This window comes from Girardinichthys multiradiatus, chromosome 3 (genome assembly GCF_021462225.1).
Source record: "Girardinichthys multiradiatus isolate DD_20200921_A chromosome 3, DD_fGirMul_XY1, whole genome shotgun sequence".
Taxonomy (NCBI): domain Eukaryota; kingdom Metazoa; phylum Chordata; class Actinopteri; order Cyprinodontiformes; family Goodeidae; genus Girardinichthys; species Girardinichthys multiradiatus.
Window position 1 is genome coordinate 6,512,949 of NC_061796.1, and position 24,451 is coordinate 6,537,399.

The 24,451-nt window shown below is 42.9% G+C and overlaps 1 protein-coding gene across 2 annotated transcripts in view; it reads left to right on the plus strand.

Annotated features, from left to right (window-relative positions):
* znf1035 (zinc finger protein 1035) overlaps window positions 1–24,215 on the plus strand; it is a 34,938-nt gene extending 10,723 nt beyond the window's left edge. For both annotated transcript variants that reach the window (XM_047359258.1, XM_047359266.1), the window contains 3 exons: window positions 6,287–6,341; window positions 14,605–14,662; window positions 14,745–24,215. In XM_047359258.1, the coding sequence (XP_047215214.1) occupies window positions 14,786–23,632 (8,847 nt within the window). In that variant the 5' untranslated portion in view covers window positions 6,287–6,341; window positions 14,605–14,662; window positions 14,745–14,785 and the 3' untranslated portion in view covers window positions 23,633–24,215. The remainder of the gene's footprint in view (window positions 1–6,286; window positions 6,342–14,604; window positions 14,663–14,744) is intronic.
* Window positions 24,216–24,451: the final 236 nt, after the last annotated feature.

Here is a 24,451-nt window from a genome sequence, read left to right on the forward strand (position 1 = left end):
CTCCTTTGTTTTATTCACGTTCAAGATGAGATGATTGTTTCCACACCATGCCACAAAGCGGTCCACCACCTTCCTGTACTCAGCTTCTTGTCCATCTCAGATCCACCCAATGACTGCAGAATCATTCGAGTATTTCTGCAGATGACAGGAGTCTGTCTTGTACTGGAAGTCTGAGGTGTACAGAGTGAAGAGGAATGGTGAGAGTACAGTCCCCTGTGGTACTCCTGTGCTGCTGACTGCCTGGTTAGACACACAAGCCTTCAGTCTGTCAGTCTCAAACTTTGGTCTGTTTGTCGGATAGTCTTTGGTCCAGGAGATTGTTGAGGCATCCTCCAGATGAAACATGTTTGACAAGTCACTTGCGTTATCTACACATGCTGCACTTTCTTTGCATCAGTCCACCAACTTCTTTGGGTTTTTTTGAAGATTCCTATGCTGGAATACAGAATAGACTTGCATGAATGGAGAATTGACGGTTCACTGTAAGTGCTGTTTTGCGTTGTCTGCTTTTGTGGTTCTGTTTCTGAATGAGAAATTGACCCATTGCAGTGCGAAGTCACAGCCACCTGCTATACTCTGTCCTATTTTTTGTTTTTGTTTTTTTGTTGGGAGAAATGGTAAATGGACTGAACTGTTATAGCTCTTTTCCAATCAAACCAATCACTTAAAGTGCTTCACACTAGAGCCACACTTACCTAACTATATTCACAAACACATTCATAGCAGCCGGAAGCTGGAATGGAACCCACCCCTTTCGGGTTGCAAGAGGACCACTCTCCCCACCAAGCCACAGTTGCCCTATAAGCGACAACATATGGCAATGATAGTCATCTTGCATCCAAAAGATGTGGGTTCTAACTTTGTCCTGCAACATATCAATATCTCCTTGGGCAAGGCACTTGACCTAAAATTGCCTTTAGATTTACATATTAGTGTATAAATGTGTTAGTGCGATTGAGAAGCAGATATGACTAAAAAAACGCTATATTATTTCAGTCCATTTATCATTTTACTGCAATATAGCTGGACTAAAGTAAAGCATGAAAATCAGCACAAAAATGAGAAGTGAATCTATGTGGTTGAAAACAGGTTGTTTTGTTTCAGGCTATATACAAAGATTGGGTATAATTGGAGTGGCACTATTGGTGTTACATATACAAAGCCATCCAGGCAACCAACACTGGTTTGACATCCAACCCTGGGCAATTTGCTCCATGATTTAAGGTGTTATTGTATTTTAAGAAAACAAATGCAAATACACTGATTGAAAGACTTTCTGCACTTAGATCTTGGATGCAAAACTGGGTGTGCAGGTCACTATTGCATTTTAGTAACATTTAGTTTTAACTGAAGTAGAAAGCCTTATGTTATTTGTAACATAAGCTCCTGGCCAACAGCTACCCTGTCTGTTCATTCAGCCAGCCTCCTTATGTAGTGCAGGCAGTTACTCTGGATTAACAAAAGCAATTCGGTCTTCATGCCATATCAGATTTGAGTTTTAGCTTAATGGTAACATCAACATCTTCTGTTTCCTCATTCATAAGACGTTAAATACGACAAATTGGATGCCTTCTGGCCATCTGTGTTTTCTGAAAGAACCATGGTATTGGTGTTTAAAGTCAACCAGCTGCTGTTGCTCTAAGTGAGGCAGTCACAACCTCGCTTGGAGACATTTGTGAAGGTCATATGGCTTTGTAGCCCAAGTGTGTGATGTTGTGACGATGGGTGGTTTGTGTGACCAGTCACCAGGTGGATTTAAACAAAAACACACCAGGACCACTGTGGTGCATCTGCACATTATTTCTTACCATAACCATACTAGGGAGGAAGTTTAAAATGTATTTTTATCAACGCATTGAGATGCAGACATGGCAGTTTCTGGTCTGATTAACAAACATCAAATTTCTTATTTTCTTAAGGTTAATTTAAAACTTATTTTTGTGGAATGCAAATGGCGGAACTTACAGAGAGTTTATGGGGAGCAGATCACAAAAACTCAAGGGGCTGTCTGAAAACGAAATGTTCTCTGCACCCTTTGCACTAAAGGAAAAAAATAACTTATAAAAGAGCTACACATTCTGCAGGCTCTGTAAAAAAAAAAAAATCTGAAATTTGGCTTTTGGCTGCTTGTCCTTACCCGCCCCTACAGGGCCATACAATTATTGCTACTATTATAGTCCTTTTGCTTACGTTTTCTTTCATTCCTTCTATTTCAGCCATTCAGCTTGATTGTTAGTGTCAACTACTGGATTATCACTAATAGAATATTTTTGGATAGTCATTTAGGTTAAAATGTTAAAACCTAAGCTCTGTTTCGGCACTTAAAAAGACTGATGAGAAGCTGGTGGAGCCTGTATTTTTCCTGAAGCAATGTACTTATCTGGCTTCAAGAAGTCGACTATGCTTTAAGCATGCATGGTTGGTGATTTGCAAATGTTCACCATCTTTATTTCTACCCTTCCTTTAGCTAGCACTGGCATCTTAGTGAGAGGTTAAGTCAGTTCTGGAAGAATAACATTCTGCACAATTGTTCTCGTCATTGCTGGGGGTTTTCATTCCAAAGCCCTGTGCTTTCACCAGATGGGGGAGGGGAAGAGAAACACAGTCCATTGCCAAATTTCCTGAGCTGTTGTAGTAGTATTGCACTTTACCTACTTTCAACCATCTGCTGAGAAACAACAAAATGGTGGCTGAAAACCGCACTAAAGCCCCAATGGGAATAATGGAGCCTTAGGGACTGACCTGGAGGCTCACAGTAGAGGCCTAATCATAGTTATTTTATTCTTACTCCTGCCTTTTTCTGCAGTATTCTGACAATCTGCCTACCTGGTCCCACTAGATTTTGACCATCACTGCCTGGTCTTGTAATCTTTCTGCTAGTCACACAATATTCTATGGATGCATGTGTTCTTTTTTTTGTTTTTTCCTTTCAGTGGGTTTCTTTGAGAGGGGGGTAAATGTGCCTGAATTGTCTCCTTAGGCAGAAAGTGGCAACAGTAGGGTAGGTATTAACATCTCCACAGGACAGTCCCTATTTGTTATCCATCTCCAACCAATGTTGCATTACAGAGGGACTCTTGCTTGCAGCCATTTTGCATAGCTATAATGTGCCAACTGCTTACTCAAGCAACATAGTGGCTTTTTGTCTGAGAAAAATATACAGTGCCTTCCAAATGTATTCACATCCCCTTGAACATTTCCCCATTTTATCACCTAACAACCACATACTTGAATGAATTTTATCCAATGTATTTGCAGTCTGATATGATGGAACAACACTGAGTGCATAAAAATGAAAGAATGCAAATATAAAAAAAATGTGCAAATGTATTTCTGTTCAGACTCTCTAACACTTTGTAGAAGCAGTTTTTGCTGCAATTACAGCTACAAGCCTTTGAGGCATACCTTCACCAGCTTCATCGCATCCATCCATTTGTTTCTTGTACCTGCCTAATTCTTGCAGGGATGCAAGGGGCCTGCAGGCTCTGAGATCAGTTGACAAGAAGCAGGCTGCAGCGTGAACAGGACAGACAACACGTACACACACTCGCACATAATGGCTATTCATAGTGGTCAGTTACCTAGCGTACATGTTTTCTTTGGAGTGAGGAAGGAAACTATAGAACCCAACGAAAATCTACGCATGCAAGGAATGAACATACAAGCTCCACACAGAACATGCTGCAATGAGATATGAACCCAGGCCATGCTGCAAGGCAACTAGGCTAACGACTACATCACCATGCAGCCTTTGCATAGAATTTGAACCATTTTTCCAAAAGGTTCAAGCTCAGGTGGATTAGATGGTGAGCATCTATGACCAGCAATTTTAAGTCTTGTCTAAAATTCTCAATTAGATGTAGGACAGGGCTTTGACTGGGTCATTTTTTGGGGGTCATGGGTTGGCATGTTCTAGATGCGTCTATGTTCAAGTACAGCTGAATTATTAAATTAAATCTTTAGTATATCATCAAGTTCTGCACAGACCTGATAATGAGCAGTTCACTTGATTCGGGAGTGTTTGGCTGGCAGAACTTTTAAAAACATGCATGATTTTGAATCTTAGCCACCCCTGATCATAGCTCTGGCTGTATGTAAAGGGTAGAAATACTGCTGGAAGGCGAAGATCCACTCCACCCTAAAGTCTTTTGTATCCTTTACCGGTTTTCTTCCGGAAGAACACCGGTAACCGGTAGCCACCCCTGATCATAGCTCTGGCTGTATGTAAAGGGTAGAAATACTGCTGGAAGGCGAAGATCCACTCCACCCTAAAGTCTTTTGTATGCTCTTACCGTTTTTTTTTCCAGAAATTCCATACATTTAGCTTTGCAGTTTTTCTCTAAACTTTTACCTGCTTCTCTGTTTTGCTGAAAAAATCATCCCACATTTCACTGTGGCAAACTTATGTTTAGGGTAATGTGCAGTCTTAATGCTCTATCACTCAAAGCATTTTGGATGTAGGCCTAAACATCTCAGGTTTGTTTTTATCTAACCAGATCACCTTCTTCCACAGGTTTTCTCTAATCCCTAGCTTGGTAAACTGACGAGGACTTTCAGGGGCCTTTTTTCAGTGATACATTTCTTCCTTCCACATATTCATAAATGCAAGATTTATGGTGTGAACCACTTATAGTTGTCTTTCCTATAGTTCTTCGCACATGAACTGTCTGCAGAACCTCCATAAATATCATGGACCTCTTGGTTGCTTCTATTAATGCCCTCCTTGCCCGCCTGTCTATTTAGGTGAACAGAAATCTTGTAAGGAATGTATGTTGATTATTAGTCATCAAATTGCTTGCAACTTTGGTACATACTAACTGGTCTTGTCTGTTTTCATAGTGTGTACTTAAGTCAATGGGTTACAAACAATTTTACTTTACTTTTAAGGTAGCCTTTGGAGTGTAAATTGATGAAGGGTCAACTTCCCATTTCAGAAAGAGAGAATATTTTTTAATATTTTTTTATTTCTTTTGGCAAGATGCACAAGGCAAGATTAGATAAAATTATACATTTCTTCCAATGAATAATTGGAAAGCTTGTGGCGCCAACCGAGACAAATTTAAGTTCAGGTTACAACTGCTTTTTTTGTTTGTTTGTTTGTTTGTTTCGAGAATGTCTACTTATTTTTTAATTTTGACTGCATCAAACATCTCAAATGGTCAGCAGTGTCATATTTGTGTTTTGTGCCTTGATTAGTTGCCTTTGTTAATGAAACTTTAACGTTAATAATGTTTGCTTTCTTTCCATAATACTAAGTAAAGAAACTGTGACTAACTGTAAGCAAATGGTGCATACAGCATGCTGAAAATTTCTATATTTCTAGCATTGATCAGGAATTCTGTTTTTTTCCAGGGACATACTGCGGCTTGAATTTATCAGCATGGCTTAGTTTATTATGTTGCTCATAGAAATTTGCCATTTTTTTTTCATTTGTGTGTGATTAAGCTCTGTTTTCGTTCTTTACAGTGATAGCTTGTGAAGTACACCAAATATGGCTGCCATCCCTGAGTGCTGATGCATATCAATCAGGGGGCGTGTCAGCTGTTTGAAGGGCCTTGCGGTGTACAACTGCAGTTTACACTTGGGCTGGACAATATATTGCATATATATCATGTTACCGTACCACGCTGACTATCCTAATGCCCAGGCACGACAAAAGGCCTTGATTCCTGCTTTGATTTTAGGCTGTATCCTAACAAGTTGGTTTCAGGCGGGAAGTAGAACAAGTGGCACTGTACTCTGAAAACCCATTCATTCAACTTGCATGTGTCTATGCTTTGCTCTGTGAACTTTGTGCTGTAGCGCAGTTGAAATCTGTTGAACGTTGACCATGATGTGCACATACTCACGCAGCCAGTAGATGCAGGATATCTATCCACTATCTATCCATCAACTACTCTTGACTGAGAGGTTAAACAACCGCTCAATGTGGAAACAGCTCCTTCACAGCCCCAAGCTGTTCTCTGGATCATATCTGATCAGAATTTTCTTTACCTTATTGGTTCTAGTCTTCTCTGTCATAATAAGATGTAATTTAATTATTGTTTTGGCACAAGACAAATATGCCACAATAGCACATAGAACAGAGCCATTATACTCTTATTTTAAAAACCACAAAAATCCCAAAACTGAAATACATGATTCCCCTGAATCCAACAGGAAGCTCGACGCATGCTGCTTTCGGTTTAAAAGCAACTGGATCTGTTGACTTTCCAAACAAAAAGTAGTTTTACTATTATTAACAAATAGCCTAATAATAACAAAAAAACTCTTTTTATTCTTACAGATGATAAGGACCAACTTCTTCAAGATTTACGTACCAGGAGATGCTTTACCATCAGGTAATGGTTCAGAAAATTTTGTTGCAATGTTTCCTTTTCCTTTTATAGATAAGTGTTGTCTAATGCATACTTTGTCTTGAATGTAGTTTAGTTAAAAGAAACCCATTATCTGTTGAAAAACGAGGGGAAAACAACTAAATATACACGACAGAAACAAGACCTATTGTAGTTTTAACAGTAAAATTGTATTGATAAAAATCAAATAACTGAGATTTCACAAATCTGGATTTGGTTTAAACAAAGAGTTTAGGCTTCTAAAAAGACAGTGGGAGGAAGTGCATTCCAAATGTTAACTCATACTTACTTGCATGCTTTTCCCTTTTATAACCCTTTTAACATAAAATAACATGGCATTTCGCCTAGCATAAAATGTCAGATTAGCATCAGAATAAAGGACAGTTTCTTATAAGTTTATTGTAAACCTGCCAGGTTGTATTAATTTTTGCTCTACTTGCTGTGCTAAGCCCTTGTTTTCCAGCTGCTGGTGTTTGACGAGAGATCAGCTAACCCTGACCCTTCACATCAAATTTCCCTTTGAGTTTCATAAAGGATTTTTGAATTCAGTCAGGATTGTACAGCGTTCACAAACACCGCTTGTTGTTTAAATCAACAAGTAGGGGTAGTGAACTGGTACAGATGACAAAGTTTTTGTGGTACTCTTACTCGTCGTCTTCCGCTTATCCGGGACCGGGTCGCGGGGGCAGCAGACTCAGCAGAGACACCCAGACGTCCCTCTCCCCAGACACCTCCTCCAGCTCCTCCAGGAGTAGCCCAAGGCGTTCCCAGACCAGCTGAGAGATACAGTCCCTCCAGCGTGTCCTGAGCTGTCCCCTGGGCCTCCTCCTGGAGGGAGGTGCCTGGAACACCTCCCGAGGAGGGCCTCCAGGAGGCATCCGGTATAGATGCCCGAGCCACCTCAACTGGCTCCTTTCGATGTGGAGGAGCAGAGGCTCTACTCCGAGCCCCTTCCGGATGGCCGACCTCCTCACCCTATCTCTAAGGGAGTGCCCGGCCACCCTACGGAGGAAGATCATGTCAGCGGCTTGTATCCGGGATCTCGTTCTTTCAGTCATGACCCAAGGTTCATGGCCATAGGTGAGGGTAGGAACGTAGACCGACCGGTAAATCGAGAGCTTCGCTTTTAGGCTCAGCTCTCTCTTCACCACAACGGACCGGCACAGCGCCCCCATTACTACGGCAGCCGCACCGATCCGTCTGTTGATCTCCCGCTCCATTCTTCCCTCACTCGTGAACAAGACCCCGAGATACTTGAACTCCTCCACTTGAGGCAGGAACTCCCCTCCAAGTTGAAGAGGACAAGCCACCCTTTTCCGGGTGCGAACCATGTCTTCGGACTTGGAGGAGCTGATCTTCGTCCCAGCTGCTTCACACTCGGCTGCGAACCGCCCCAGCGCATGCTGTAGGTTTTGGCTAGAGGGGACCAGCAGGACCACGTCATCTGCAAAAAGAAGAGACGAAATCCACTGGTCCCCAAACCAGACCCCCTCCAGCACCTTGGCTGCATCTAGAAATCCTGTCCATAAAAGTTATGAATAGGACCCGTGACAAAGGGCAGCCCTGCCGGAGTCCAAAATGCACCGGGAACAAGTCCGACTTAGTGCCGGCAATGCGGACCAAACTGCTCCGCTTGTACAGGGACCGGATGGCCCCTAATAAAGGGCCCCCGATTCCATACTCCTGGAACACCCCCCACAAGGCATCATGAGGGACACAGTCAAATGCTTTCTCCAAGTCCACAAAACACATGTGGACCGGTTGGGCAAACTCCCATGATCCCTCGAGTACCCTGTAGAGGGCATAGAGCTGGTCCAGTGTTCCACGGCCGGGACGAAAACCACACTGCCCCTCCTGAAGCCGAGGTTCAACTATCGGCCGGACTCTCCTCTCCAGAACTCTGTCGTAGGCCTTACCAGGGAGGCTGAGGAGTGTGATCCCCCTGTAGTTGGAACACTCCCTCTGGTCACCCTTCTTATGAAGGGAGACCACCACCCCAATCTGCCAGTCCAGAGGCACTGTCCCCAACCACCACGCAATGTTGAAGAGGCGTGTCAACCATGACAGCCCCACAACATCCAAAGACTTGAGGTACTCAGGGCGGATCTCATCCACCTCCGAAGCCCTGCCACCACGGAGCTTTTTAACCACCTCTGTGACTTCAGCCTGGATGATGAAAGAGTCCAACCCAGAGTCCCCAGCCTCTGTTTCCACCACGGAATGCATGATGGCAGGTTTGAGGAGATCCTCGAAGTACTCCTTCCACCTCCCGATAATGTCCTCAATCGAGGTCAGCAGCCTCCCACCCCCACTATAAACAGTGTTGATGAAGCACTGCTTCCCCCTCCTGAGGCGCCAGACGGTTTGCCAGAATCACTTCGAGACCAACTGGTAGTCCTTCTCCATTGCCTCACCGAACTCCTCCCAGGCCCAAATGTTTGCCTCTGCCACAGCCTGGGCCATGGAATGTCCCTAGAGCCAGCCTAAGCATCGGGGATCGGGCCGCTGAGGTCTCAACTTTGTCCGCCACCCAATCCTCTTTGCACTGGTCCCTCACGGCTCCCCCTGCAAATGGTGAGCCCACTGGGGGATGGCCTCGCGTCTCTCGTTCGGGATTGGCCCGGCCGGGTCCCGCGAGGAGCAACCCAGCCACCAGGCGCTTTCCGTCAAGTCCCAACCCCAGGCCTGGCTCCAGGGTGGAACCCTTGCTCCCCCGTACCGGGCGACGTCACGTGCCTCGATATTTTAGTCCTCATGAAGGATTCTTGAACCGCTCTTTGTCTGACCCGTCACCTATAGCCTGTTTGCCATGGGATACCCTACCAGGGGCATTTAAGCCCCAGACAACATAGCCTCTAGGATCATTCGAGCACTCAAACCCCTCCACCACGTTAAGGTGGCGGTTCAAGGAGGGAAGTTTTTAAGGTCAAACAATGAATTGCCTTTAAGGCAACAGCAGACTTTACCCTCTATACCCACTTTCTGGATGTCTGTGTAGTTTTTAACGGTGGCAAGGGGGGTTGAAGTCATCCTGATGTTACTCCTCTGGAACTACCAAGCAAGATAGTTACAGCCCAGTAATGACCAACTTAAATAACAATTAACTAGCTTTGCCACTTTTTGTTGGGATGTACAGTACAGACCAAAGGTTTGGACACACCTTCTCAGTCAAAGGGTTTTCTTTATTTTTATGACTATGAATATTGTAGCTTCACACTGAAGGCATCAAAACTATGAATTAACACATGTGGAATTATATACTGAACCAAAAAGTGTGAAACAACTGAAAATATGTCTTATATTCTAGGTTCTTCATAGTAGCCACCTTTTGCTTTGATTACTGCTCTGCACACTCTTGGCATTTTGTTGATGAGCTTCAAGAGGTAGTCACCTGAAATGGTTTTCACTTCACAGGTGTGCCCTGTCAGGTTTAATAAGTGGAATTTCAAGCCTTATAAATGGGGTTGGGACCATCAGTTGTGTTGTGCAGATGGTGGACACAGTAGACAGCTGATAGTCCTACTGAATAGACTATTAGCTGCTTTTTTCTTGCCATAATACAAATTCTAAGTAAAGAAAAACGGGTGGCCATCATTACTTTAAGAAATGAAGGTCAGTCAGTCCGAACAATTGGGAAAACTTTGAAAGTGTCCCCAAGTGCAGTCGCAAAAACCATCAAGCGCTATAAAAAACTGGCTCACATGAGGATCGCCCCAGGAAAGGAAGACCAAGAGTCACCTCTGCTGCAGACGATAAGTTCATCCGAGTCACCAGCCTCAGAAATCGCAGGTTAACAGCAGCTCAGATTATAGAACAGGTCAATGCCACACAGAGTTCTAGCAGCAAACACATCTCTAGAACAACCTTTAAGAGGAGAATGTGTAAATCAGGCCTTCATGGTAAAATAGCTGCTAGGAAACCACTGCTGAGGACAGGCAACAAGCAGAAGAGACTTGTTTGGGCTAAAGAAAACAAGGAATGGACATTAGACCAGTGGAAATCTGTGCTTTGGTCTGATGAGTCCAAGTTAGAGATCTTTGGTTCCAACCACCGTGTCTTTGTGCGGTGCAGAAGAGGTGAATGGATGGACTCTACATGCCTGGTTCCCACCGTGAAGCATGGAGGAGGAGGTGTGATGGTGTGGGGGTGCTTTGCTGGTGACACTGTTGGGGATTTATTCAGAATTGAAGGCATAGTGAACCAGCATGGGTACCACAGCATCTTGCAGCGGCATGCTATTCCATATTCAACAGGACAATGACCCCAAACACACCTCCAGGCTGTGTAAGGGCTATTTGACCAAGAAGGAGAGGGATGGGGTGCTGCGCCAGATGACCCGGCCTCCACAGTCACTGGACCTGAACCCAATCGAGATGGTTTGGGGTGAGCTGGACCGCAGAGTGATTGCAAAGGGGCCAACAAGTGCTAAGCATCTCTGGGAACTCCTTCAAGACTGTTGGAAAACTATTTCAGGTGACTACCTCTTGAAGCTCATCAACAGAATGCCAAGAGTGTGTGGAGCAGTAATCAAAGCAAAAGGTGGCTACTTTGAAGAACCTAGAATATAAGACATATTTTCAGTTGTTTCACACTTTTTAGTTCAGTACATAATTCCACATGTGTTAATTCATAGTTTTAATGCCTTCAGTGTGAAGCTACAATATTCATAGTCATGAAAATAAAGACTCTTTGAATGAGGTGTGTCCAAACATTTGGTCTGTACTGTAGCTCCAAACCAATACCACTTAAGCAACTAACAACTATTGGACAGGTTGTGGTGAATTGCATAGACACAGAACATTTTACTACACTGCAGCTGAGGGTAGTTCCTTCAGCAGCACCAATGCTTAAAAATGGAACTAAGCTCTGTCGGTATCAGGAAACTCTTGATTGTCCTTAGACATGGTGTCTGTTGTAGTGGTGTGGGCAGGGCTTGGGCCTTTTGTACAGCTGGTTCGGGGCAGGGATTTTAAGCTGCTGCCTTGGCACCCATCCCCCACTGCCTAAAGGCTCAGTTTTAATCCCACTTCAAAGTGTTGCACAGGACTCTGCTGGTATCACACAAGCCTGAACAAGCGCTGTAGCCATTTATACTTTATGCTGACATTGGTGCTGTGTTCTCTGCAAAGACAGATGGCAGTAAAATACATAACCAGTGGAAATGTGGTTTTAAAAAAAGAGAAGAAACGCTTGACGTCACACACAAAAAATGGCTGTGCACTGTACTGAAAGCTGTTGTTTATGGCTGCTAAGAAGAAACATTTATAGGATCCCTCCTATAAATGTTGGTACAAACAAACCTGCTCCACAGGAGCACCTTCAAATTCATCCATGTTGAACGGAGCGTGGCACGCTATGTGCATACCAAGTTAAAAACACTCAGAGGTTCATGACCATGCTCCAAGATAACGTGCAGGGACGGTGCTGTGCCCCATTTTTAATGCACTTCGGACATACACACCTCCAGTCTGTGTGGTGTTTGTGTGGGGACTAGAGCAATGCTGCAGTGTGGTGGCTACTATGTCCTCTTGGGGCCAATGCTACCTGCCCTTCACTGCTCTTTGGCACTGAGTTCTGTTACTGTTGTTCTCATCGCTGTAACATCTTTGCAGTTCCCAGTGACAAACTAGCACACACTGCTACTTCACCCAAACACACACGTCAACACTCACGAACACACAAGTAATCCAAAAGGTTAAAAGCGATACAAACACAGGCTTATATTTTATTAATGCAACCTGTCTACATTGATGCCAGATTCAACCCTAATTTGATAAAGTCAATGAAGCAATTGGGATACTCCATGTATATTTTTTTGAAGAGCAAAGCTGCCTAAGCACATGTAGGCAACCAGCTTCTCCATGTGCCATGCCTTATATGCTGCACCTGGACAGGTGAAAAAACAAAGGTTTGTGATGAGGGGTTATGCACCACTGTGTTTTACTTAGAGATTGTCTTGTTGAAGAGGCTTGTACATTTGACCACAGACAAGTGAAGTGACAAATGCTGATTAGTTCTTCATTGAGACAGCTTTGAGTGCATGGGATATATTATGCCCCTTTTTCACTAGTCCCTACCTAGGGCGGTCCGGTACAGTTCTACTCGCTTTTTAGGCTTTTCCATTAGTAACTGTTAAATGGAACCATTACTATTTTTAGTGCTTGCTTGCGGTTCCAACCGTGCCGAAATGCGATGTCAGAAGATTGTTCATCACTGATTGAGCATGTATATATTATAATAATAAACTAATATCTTCAACTACTGAAATTGTTGTACACTGGGCTTATTTTGTATTTGACCACTATTTGCACTGCTCAAGTTGGCAGCAGGTTGGAGTAGCTCTATTACTTTTCTCAAAGTCTTCTTGTGGTGGATATATTTTTTTGTTTTACAAATATCCTCTCTGGTATCAGATGCTGTGCAGCTGGAAGGATTTTTTTTCTGATACCTTTTTACTTTTGTCCATTTGTTAAGATGTGCCAACATAGCAACAAGGTGTTTTTACAACCGGGAGCAGCTGATTAATATCTCAAAAGCTCAAATAATACTTCAACTACAACCCCAAATCCCTGCTGAGTTGAAAAGGAGGCGCCGTGGATACAGAGCAGAAGCAAAGAGAAGAGAGAGAAGGTAGTTCAAGCCATCTCTTCCATCGATTCTGATGGGCAATGTGAGATCGTTGGGAAACAAGTTGGATGATCTCCAAGCCCTACAAAGGACCCATCCATAGTATCTGGAATGCAGTATTATGTGTTTCACTGAGACATGGCTGCAGGATATCCCTGAATCCAGCATCTCTCTGCCAGGCTTTCTGACCATACGAGCAGACAGAGATTTAAAGAGGAGTGGAAAAAACTCCAAGAAGGTGGACTGGTAGTTGGCATGTTGTTGTTCTCTGCTTGAAATATGAACCCCTTGTTCAGAAGCAAACTGTAATAAAGAGAACCGTGAGAAGATGATCACAGGAAGCTGAAGAAGTCCTATGAGGTTGCTTTGAGGCTACAGACTGGGATACCATCCCCACCAGAATGGTGAACTGCTTTCCCAATAACAAACCCTGGATCACCAGTGACCTGAAAGACCTGCTTAACAAGAAATAAAGAGCCTTTAGCGAGGGAGACAGAGAATTATTGAGGAGTATACTAAAGCAACTTAAAGTCAAGATAAGAGACAGCAAGGAGGTGTACGAGAAGAAGCTGGAGAGCGAGCTTCAGCTAAACAATATAAGAGATGTGTGGACAGGGATGAAAAAGATCACAGGCTTAAAGCAGAAGGACTGCCAATGGACAGAGCCAATGAACATTCAACATTTCAACCTGATTTCTTTTTAAATAATTTGGCCTCGCCGAGAAGCGGGGCCAGACTGGGTCTTGTGGGCTGGGATGATGGGATGGCGAGATGGGTCTAGTGACGCAGGGACCGGGATATCTTTAGCGCTAGCTACGTTTTCTATGATGTACAGCAGTGCGCTAATGAATGTGCCCATCGCCTGAAGTGGGGTGGTTGCCAACATTGGAAGGTCCAGAGCATGGGCTGATGGTGCACCTATCTTTGTTGGCTGTGTGTTGGCTTATGTAGGTGGAATTGTCCGATTCCGCCTACCATGAAAGACATCTAGCGCTATGGGAAATTCCCCTTCTAGTGGAAAGATGTTGTTGCTTCTCCTCTAGAGGGAGGCGCCTGCAATAAGGGCAGGTTGGCTGTAGGGATAAGGCCCAACCTGCATGCTTAGTTCCGAGGCAGCCCTAGCAGATGGCACACAGGTCGTAACCCATAATGTAGCCCGTCTGATATGCCGGGCAAAGGCAAATGATACTGTTGCTTGGCATTCTTCTTTGCTCTTCTTCTTTGCCAATTACCCAGTCTGAGCGCAATTTATAGACTGACTGTGGGTTCTCATGGTACCTCCTGGTGCCACATGTTCCAGAGCCATCCATGTGATGTAAAATAATTCAGACTGAGCAGGTGAGTGTAGACTGAAATTTTCCGTCCTCCCACACAAAGGAATAAGCCCACTAGCGATGGCCTTAATGTTTGCAGCCTGCAACAAATTGGTTTAACCAATCATGAGATGTTTCCTGTGTGACTCCTTGGTAATGAGACTTTACCAATGCATGGTTGCACACCATCGTACACCTTTGTAAATATATTTACTTAGAAAATTGTCATACTTAGTTTATCTGGCATGTTCTATGGCTTTGGCAAGACATGGAGTGTTAACAATGATTCATATGTGTTTTAAATGTAGGCTTCCTACTAGATGTGGCTCTGACTTCCTGGGATGGTGCTTCTATGTTCAAATAAAGGTGAGATAATATGCTTCCTGGTTGAAGAGATTTGTTATCAAAGATTTTATTAAAACTATTTTTTTTTTGTGTGTTCTTTCAGGATTGGATTCAAAAAGCAAATTGTCCTAGTTCCTCTAGAGAATGGCTCATGGTTGGGATTCATACTTCCCAAACCTTCCACCTCGTTCATCAGATCCTCGAAATCTGAGGAGGACATCAGAGTCTGATAGACCTCTACCCCAGCATATAGGGAACTTTATTGGACATCATGATTTCTCTGGTGCAGTAGGCTCGCGAGAAGTCCCTTTACCGAACACAAACTTCAATGCGAACTATTGCAGAACTACTAGTTTTGAAACTCCAAGGTCAGACTGTGTTTATAATAGATACTATGAAAGGCAATGGCAACCTGACAGACAACAAATGGGAAGGGATTACCCTCAAAGATATAGGAGTAGAGATTTTCCTAATTATGCTTCAAACCAACTGCCAACATCAGGATCTCATCATTCATCGTTTGTACCAGATTTTCATCGTCCTAAGCAAGAACGAGACATGCGAGCTATGTCATATCGTGGAAACTACTCTGCTACAAGCAACTACTCTGATACAGATTCTAGAGAAGCAAGGCCTTCATGCAAATTCACTCGAAGTAACTTTTTTCCGAGACCAAAAACTGACATTGTTTCAAATGAAAGCTCACCAAAACTCGCTTTCTCTACAACTGGAAATAGAAATACCCAGGCTGAAAGACTGTGCCCTAATATGTCAGAGACACGTTCTTTTTCAGTCAAAGGTTACAGGGAACAGAATCATTCTTCTGCTACCTCTTCTGATGTAAGCACTACAGGGAATGAATATGATGGAAATGATGATGCTTTTCATGATCAAAAACAAAAGGTTGATGTGGACAGAGATCTTGCAGAAGCTACATACTCAAACTTCCAAATTACTGAAAAATGTTTTGAAGATGGAAATCGTCAGCATCCAATGGAGGAGGAGGAGCTGCTAAAATCAGCTCCAGGTACATTTGACAATAAGCAAAATTACATGGATGATCATGTAGAGAAAATTAATCCAAATGAAGCATTCAAAAATCCAGACTCAACTGATGATCAAGACACAATTGTGAATGAGAATGAGCTGGAAAAAAGTCAGGTCTTAGAAAGTCTTTGGGAGAAATCAGGCTCATTGGATGATGAATTATTTGATGAAAAAACATCCTTAATTCCAAATTCCTCTATTTGCAAAGATGAAATGATGAAAACCGACCAGCATGAAAGAGGAATCCAGAAGGATTCATCTCACCCACTGGTTATGAATGAATCAAGTTCTTCAGATGATAATGATGAGCAAAGTGAAAGCCTTTCAAGTAGCAACAACTATGACATAGAGTTCAGTTTGCAGTTACCTGAGCCAAAGTCCTGTGAAAGTCTTGGCAGAATGAGTGATAATCATTCACGTGACTCCAACGCAGGCACAGATATTAGTCAAGAAACACAGAAAGATGAGGAATCCTCAAGTGCAGCAGTAGAGGAAAAGTCAACCTTTTCTCAAGATACAGATTGTTGTAGGCCAAGTGACACTAGGGACCATTCTTCTGAAGAGACAAGTGATCACATAAAGAAAGATGTGGCCAGTAATGTATTGTTGGCATCACCCAGTTCAGGTACGCATAAATATCTCCAAAAAAGTAAAGATCTTACAAGAGCAGAAAAGTCCAACCTTCTTTCTCAAGATCCAGATTGTATTGGTCCCAGTGCCAACAACAGCATTTTGAAGAATTCTGCTAATAATTATGAGCAGGATCTTATTCATGCAGATTCCTGTCTGCAACCATCCTCTTCGGGTCCTGACATTGATCCTAGTGTAGAAATGGAAAGCACACAAGAAAAGACAACCCCAATCCTCTCCCAAGATAGTTGCACATCTAATGCAACTGTTGACAGTTTTTGTAACGATCTTGGTGAGGAAAAACATAAATGTATAGAAAGTCATCCAGATTCCATACTAAATAATTTAGGCACAGACCTGGACCCAGTTCAGAAAAATGGAAGTCCCCCAGAGAGAAAGACTCCAAATTCTCCTCCCAGGCAAAACTCTAGTCCCATTGTCACAAGTGACAATATCTCTGTTGATATAAATGATACTGTTAGTCAAGCAGAAATTGTTTTAAAGCGAAATAGTTCAGGCACAGACTTGCATACTGATCAGGAAATGGGAACCTCACCAGACGAGGAAGCTCCAAACTTGTCTTCAAGTCAAGAATTTAGTCCCAGGGTCATTCATGACAATCCCTTTAATGATAATGGTGACATCGTTAATCGTTCAGAATCCTTACACAAAAATGTCTTGAACACAGATCTTTTTCCCTTTCATTCAGAGGAATGGGCAAGTCCACTTGAGAGCACAAATGCTATGTCCAGTACAGATCCAAAATGTATTACCAGAGCTATGATAACTGACAGTAACACACAAAGAGATTTCAGTGATTTAAAGTCCTGTTCACAGCCAAGTGCAGCAATTGATGTCAATTCCCTCCTAGACGAGAAATCGATAAGTCAAGAGGAGATTACAAACTTAGCCTTCTCCCCAGATCCACCTCATTCAATAAATGAAAGTTTTCCATCTCAAGAACAAACGGAACAGGCTGATTTTGCTGAAGATGCGAAAGACTCACATGAAAAGTTGGACCTCTCCGCAAAAGCCCTGTCAGAACTTGGCCTGTTGTATGGGGAGCCTCTGTCTGGAGATGAGTCTTCATGTGGTGCTGTCGAAAGATGTGATGTCTCACATCAGCTTCAAAAAACACCTGTGACTAGACCTGACAAGGATCCCATGGACCAGTTTGAGCGGCCAGAACCTCAACTGACATTTTCTGTAAACATGAGGCCATTCTTGCACCCTGTTGTAATATTGATGAACATGGAGTCAACAAATTGTATAAGCAACACCTACAACTGTGCCAATTGCCTACACACATCCAACAGTGTAGATGATCTAATCGAGCACCACTACAGTTGCCATCCAATGCCAAGTTATCAATTTTGCAAGACTTGTAATGTCTATTTGAAGAAGAATGAACAGGAGGAACAGCATTTGTGCGGTCAGATCATCCCACTTAAGAAGAACAACTGCGGTCCCTACAAGTGCAGTAGGTGTGGACTTCTATTTTCCAGAATACTTCAGTACATCAGGCATATGCGTGATCACACTGGCCGTACACCATATCAGTGCAAAGGATGTGGCTTTTACTTTGCACAATCTAGTTCTTTAAATCATCACAAAAGAGTCCCTGGTAGGTGCAAGCAGTCTCTGGCAGCTAAGAAGACTGACACTGTTGATATCAAAACACCAACACAGAAATATGTGGCACAAAGCACTTCATATGAAAACATGAAGCAATGTTACGTCTGGCTCATTGACATCTCCAAGACTAATGTCTGTAATTTCTGTGGCAAAACGTTTTCTTCTGCAAAGAAGACCAAAAAGCACATCTACAATGTTCACAAGAAGAAAAACATGGCTGTTTTGTCTTATCAGAGTGAGACGGGTGCATTATATAAATGTCCTCTTTGTCCACGGCATTTCAAGTATTCCTACAACAGGGCTCGACATTTGCGTTTTTGTGTCCGAAATGCAATATATGGAGGCAAGAAGAAAGTTGGTGATAAATATGTCTGTCCTTTGTGCAAAGCTACCTTCACAGCAACATCCAACAGATATAGACATGTTAAACTAACTTGCCTGCGAGAAACCCTCAATCGACTCGCAAGGGAGAAGCTACGATTGCGTCAAAAGTGTATGAAGGAAAAAGATCAGAAACCACAATCAAAAGAGTATGTATGGTTAACACAAGGGAAGGAAGGAGAAGCAAAAAAGCAGGGAACCCAAGTTTCAACAGCACCCATAATTCAGTACAAATGCAGCCACTGCCCTGCAATTTTTTTCCATCCCTCTGGAAAGTATAGACACATGAAAAAACACGAGTTGTTTAAACGCACTGGCAAAATAATCAGGTATAGGAAATCTGCCGTGTCCAAACCAGCATCTCCAGGCGGCACAATGACTGAAGAGAGCACAGACACGACAAAAGAATTCCCAATACCTACTCAAAGCTGTCGCTTTTGTGGACTGAGTTTTCCTGTTCTGTCGTCTCTAAAGAGACATGAGCGTGGTCATCATGGTGACCGACCATACCGCTGTCTGGAATGTAGAAAGGGATTTAAGAAACGTACTCATCTGATTGGTCACAGAGTTGTCCATCAGAAGAGGATACAGTGCACAGTCTGTAGAAAGATTTTACCTACAATTGGAGAATTGATCCTGCACCGAAGCTCTCACCTTAAAAAAGGAATGCTTCAGTGCCCAGAGTGCCTGGCACAGTTCCAGTATCCAGTGTATCTGCTTAGGCATCTACAAACTCACAAAAACAAAGACAAGAAGACAAAGAAGCCTGAAGATGAAACTCAAATAAAGCCACAACAACCCTCAGAAACTCTCAAAGAAAAGGATAGACCTAAGGTGTTGCAATGTTCCCTGTGCAAAGAAACCTTTGATGATGCACAAATACTAAGAAAACATTCTCTTATGCATATTTCAGGATCTTCAAATGATTGTCCATTCTGCAAGAAGAGATTTACAACTCGTCATTCTCTCATGCGCCACATGGTCAAACACACCGGGGACAAACCTTTTTCCTGTGCTGACTGTGGAAGACAGTTTTACCGATCAGTATACCTCAAAATTCACTCTGAGACTTGCACACATGCAAAAAACGAGCAACCTATAGAAGCAAATTCTAGTAATCTGATAAAAAACAAGCGTTACTGGTGCACCATTTGTCCCCGGAGATTCTGGACACTAAGCCGTTTAGATATGCACCTCAATGCCCACAAGAATAAGTCTCTTCATCTGTGTACAAAATGTGATCAGTACTTTGGAGTAAACATGATCTCTCGTCACAAGTTGGTTTGTGTCAAGACCAAAGAGATCCCCTCTGCTGACAAATCAACTGAGTCAAACTCAACACAAGTCAGCCAGAATGTTCAGGAAACACCTGAACACTCTAATGCAAGTAAAATGCTCAAGCTTAAATGCCCATATTGCCCAAAACGGTTCAGGTACAGATCACTTCTACTGAGACACATTGTGTCGCATACTGGCGTGCAACCCTTCAGATGCATGCACTGTGGCCACAGATTCAGAAGTCAAACTCTGTGTTTAAAGCATGAAGCTTCTTGCGATGCTGGTTCAAAAATGAATCAACCAGAACTCAAAATGAATGCTGAAGCAGATTTGGAATCACAAAAACTCCAACCAGAGGGTGAAGCTGAGTTGAAGTGCAAATTCTGCACAAAGACTTTCTTGAAAGCGCGAAGCCTGAGGCATCACATTCTGACACACAATGAGGTGAAGCCATATCGCTGCAAAGCCTGCGACAGCTGCTTTTCACGTTATGACCATCTGAAAGTGCACCAGGCTCTGTGCAAAAGTAAAAAGACACGGCTGGAGGTGAGAATCCCCAAAATCTGTCTGGAAGATGTTGGCAAAGGTTGGCAAAGTAAATTCAACCTAAAGCCACTTGATGAACAGGAGAGCTTTGACTGTAAGGTCTGCTTGAAAAGCTTCCCAACTGAGAATAAACTTTCCAGACACACCACTATGTTCCACACTATAAAGCCATTCAACTGCTCGCGTTGCGGTTCTGCTTTCTCTCATGAAAAAACTTTGAAACAGCATCGAAGGACAAAAAGGTGCAAAAAGGCGAGGACTGAATCATATACTCCACTGCATCAAGATGAAACTAATCAACCAACTGACAAAATCGCCAAACAACTTGATGGGATAAGGAAAAAAATCTTGGTGAAGATTCAGCCTTTATTCAACAAAGACTTGAAATTTGTATGCAGCTACTGCCCCCGTGCATTCAAAAACAGCTGGCAATTAAATGTGCACAATCGATTACATACTGGAGAGAGGCCATATTCATGTGAGCATTGTGGAGAGAAATTCATAAGAAGCGATTATCTGTTGCGTCATAATTCCAAGTGCAAGGACAAAACTCAGCTCAGCAATGCTCTCTGTGACAGGTGTGGGGGATTTTTCTCAGAAAAACAACTTGAAATCCACAAAAAAACTTGCATTCTAGGATCTTGCTCACCAACTGTTTCCAAAAGCAGTCAGTCATCCACTCAACCCCCACCGAAAGGTTTTTCATGTGCGTACTGCAGTTCACGATTTTTGATATTTTCACAACTCCAAGAACATTTTTTAAGTACACACAAGCTGGAAACAGGGGCTCCACCAGTGTCAACTGCTCCACTGCAACAACTTCTGTCCAATATACCAAACATCAAAGAAGAGCCTGTGGATGAGAGTTATGGAAAAGCTCCTGGCAATGATGGTGATGTATCTAAACCTGACATGGCTCCAACGACCTCAGATCCGCTCGTCTGCCAGAAATGTAACATGTGTTTCATTAACAGAGCAGGACTAATTGGTCATCAGCGTGCGCATGAAACACGAACACCTTTTGCCTGTAAATACTGCAACAGGGGCTTTTGGAATAAAACCCAACACCGAAATCACTTCAGAAAATGCAGAATTGTAAGCCAACGGCTGGATGTCCCTGTAAAAGCAGAGATCAATTATGCTTTTAATGACTCCAAGTCCAAAAAGGATTTAGAAACTGTGGCAACAACAACAGCTAGTGCAGACAATTTACAAACTAACTTCCCCTGTAAAGAAGAGCCAGAGGAGAATTCAACACCAACCTCATATGGAAATGTGGACCAGAGCAGCAACTCAAGTACAGAAAAGAAAGCTGTGCAGTACCAATGTTCAGAATGTGATAAGAGCTTCACTGATGGCCTGTTGCTCATAAGTCACCTTGAAGACCATGGAAGGGAGGAGCAAGAGAAAAAATGTAATAAATGTTCCAAGTGTGGACGAATGTTCTCTAATCAAGGAAACCTGAGGAGACACATGAAACTGCATATGGTCCACCAAAGGTACTTCTGTTCACTTTGCCCCAAGGTGTGCAGCACATTGTCTGAGCTTGAAAAACACAAAGCAGGTCATGAAAGTAATAAACCCTTTGCTTGCAAATTGTGTAGGCAAAGCTTTTGGACGAGGCTAGCTTTATGTGAACATTACAGTGGAGAACATGGTGATGAGATTTTTCATTGCCAGTGGTGCAGCAAAGTGTATGCATCCAAAAAGTCACTGTCTAGACATTATAAAAAATGGCATCCCAAAGAGCTAAGTCAGCTTAGGAGTGCACATCTGCAAAGGGGCAGTTTTGACCAGCAGTCTAGCAGTTATGTTAGTACAAATGGTGATAGTGATGAAGATCTAAACCTTGATAGCGACAGCAACTCTGACTCTGCCCCTTACTTCCCATGCCATGTGTGCGGGAAGACATTCCCAACATCAGAAAGTCTTGAGGATCACCAGTTGTGTCACCTGGGCAAAAAGCCACACGAATGTGCCGAATGCGGTAAATGTTTCTTCCAGGCATCCCAGCTGCAGCAGCACCAGCGAATGCACAAGTCTGAGTTTCAGTGTCAAACATGCGGCAGAGGATTCGTTTCGCTCTTTGCGCTACGGAACCATAAACATTCTCATGGGAAGAGTCGCCCATTTCGTTGTTCCAAGTGTCATCTCGGTTTCGCTGGACCCACACAGCTAGCGGAGCACATGTCCACCCACCGCGAAGAGAGCTTTCCATGCGATATCTGCAATAAGATATTTCAGTGTAAGAGCAGCAGAGCCGAGCATCGGAAGTCTCACTCGACATCTAATGAAGGCACCCCTCCTTCAGTTTCAAAGGGAGAGCATGAACAGCATAAAAGCGTATTTGGATATACCACAGAGTTCAAGTACCGCTGTGGCATCTGTAGTGAGCGCTTCAGAAATCCAGAACAACTGTCGGAGCACGGTTGCTTGGAAGCCAGAGAGCGACCCTATACTTGCACAGAATGCAATAAACACTTTCTTCATGCGTCTCACCTGAACAAGCACCGCAACACCCATCATCAGGCATGGTCTGATCGAGAATATCCATGCAATCAGTGCAACAGTAGTTTTTCCTCATCTCAGTACTTCCTTAGCCATCTCAAAACCCATGAGGGCACTGCAACAGGAATCGGTTGGGAAAGAGACTCATCAGATGGATTCATATGTCCAGTTTGCCACCAGTGTTTTGCCAATGCCACGGAACTGATCCATCATTTTCCAATTCACCCTGATTGTGCACCTGAAAGAGAAAAGGCAGAACACAACACCACTGAAGGTGAGCTTGAAGAACAAGAAGTGTTTCACCCTACAGCACCAGCTGAATATGAATGTGGAAAGTGTGGTGGAAGATTTCTGGGAAAAGAGGCTCTCCATCACCATCATTGTTCCCTGCAACAGCTGGAAGTAGTGGAGAACACACTCTTTGATCCAGCAGATGTAAGTCCAGGTAACGAGGTTGCAGGGGATGAAGAGGACGTCGACGTTACTGGAGAAGACTTGTATAGATGCCATGAGTGCTCAATGCAGTTTTTCTCTAAAAGCAGCCTCCTGGAGCATCAAAACGATCAACACCCCAATAACTGGAAGGAGTTCAAATGTGAAACCTGTGGAAAGACCTTTGCCAAGAAGCGTTATCTCAGAAAGCACGAGCTTAGACAACATGGTCCTAAAGAGCATACCGCCACTACAGCCAACCTAGGAAAAAAGTTCAAATGTATGCACTGTCGAGGGAAATTTAGCACAGCCCAGGATTTATCGAACCACATGAGACTGCATGCCGAAAACCAAGCCGGGGAATACCGTTGTGACATGTGCTACAAGTCATTCAGCAAGCGGGGTCTTCTTAAACAGCATCAGGAGAGCCATGTTGGCGAGGTTGTGTACGAATGCACAGAATGTGACAAAGCTTTTGCTTTTCCTCACCTGCTGGAAGAACATCAGCGTTCTCACACTGCATCCTCTGAGTAGTGTTTCAAGTTCATCATGTACACCTTATCTTCTCTCGAAATAACTTAAGGTATTTTAATGCCTTACTTCTGTCTTCTTCCAGCTGTTTGGACCTTGTTGAATATTCAAAAAGCACTTGACTTGTGTCTGTATGATGGGGTAAACTCTCCTTTATAGTTGTGTATATTTTTAGTTGTATTGGGATTTGAAAAAAAAAAAATCATAGTTTCTGAGACAGTGTTTGAAAATCTGTTTAAATTTGCTGAATAATTGTTTTTAAAAAATGAATCCTGACCAACATGTCTTGATTAACAACTTACATTTTGAGGTTCAGCATATTTTGTTGACAATATGTAAAGTAGGCTTCACCCTGGTAATTTTATTCCTTTCTATGCTATGACTTTTCTTGTACAATATCACTTTGTAATCTTCGGTTTATTTCTTGTATGCCTTTTACCAGGTGTTTCTTTTTTTTAAAATGTGAAAAATAATGTTGAACACACATCGAAATGATGCTTTAATGGGAATATTCTATCACCATCTGATGTTACCTTTTTTTTCTTAAGGAATTTAGTTGATGCAGTAAAGTCAACTTAAAAATCCATTTGTAGTTTTCGTTTGTTTTTCTTCACCTTGTTACTACCTCAGAAGAAGCAGAATACTTTGTGTAATGTCTGTCACTGTGATATAGCCAAAAATTAAATGGTGCTTAGAGCCATTTGAAAGACTTAAATACAATTAGATGTGGATAGTTTGTTAGTTATTACAGACTTTTTGCCCTTGTGTAAATCTGCTTAAAAGTTATTTTAAAAGGGTACGTTTAATCTGATAAACAAGCCT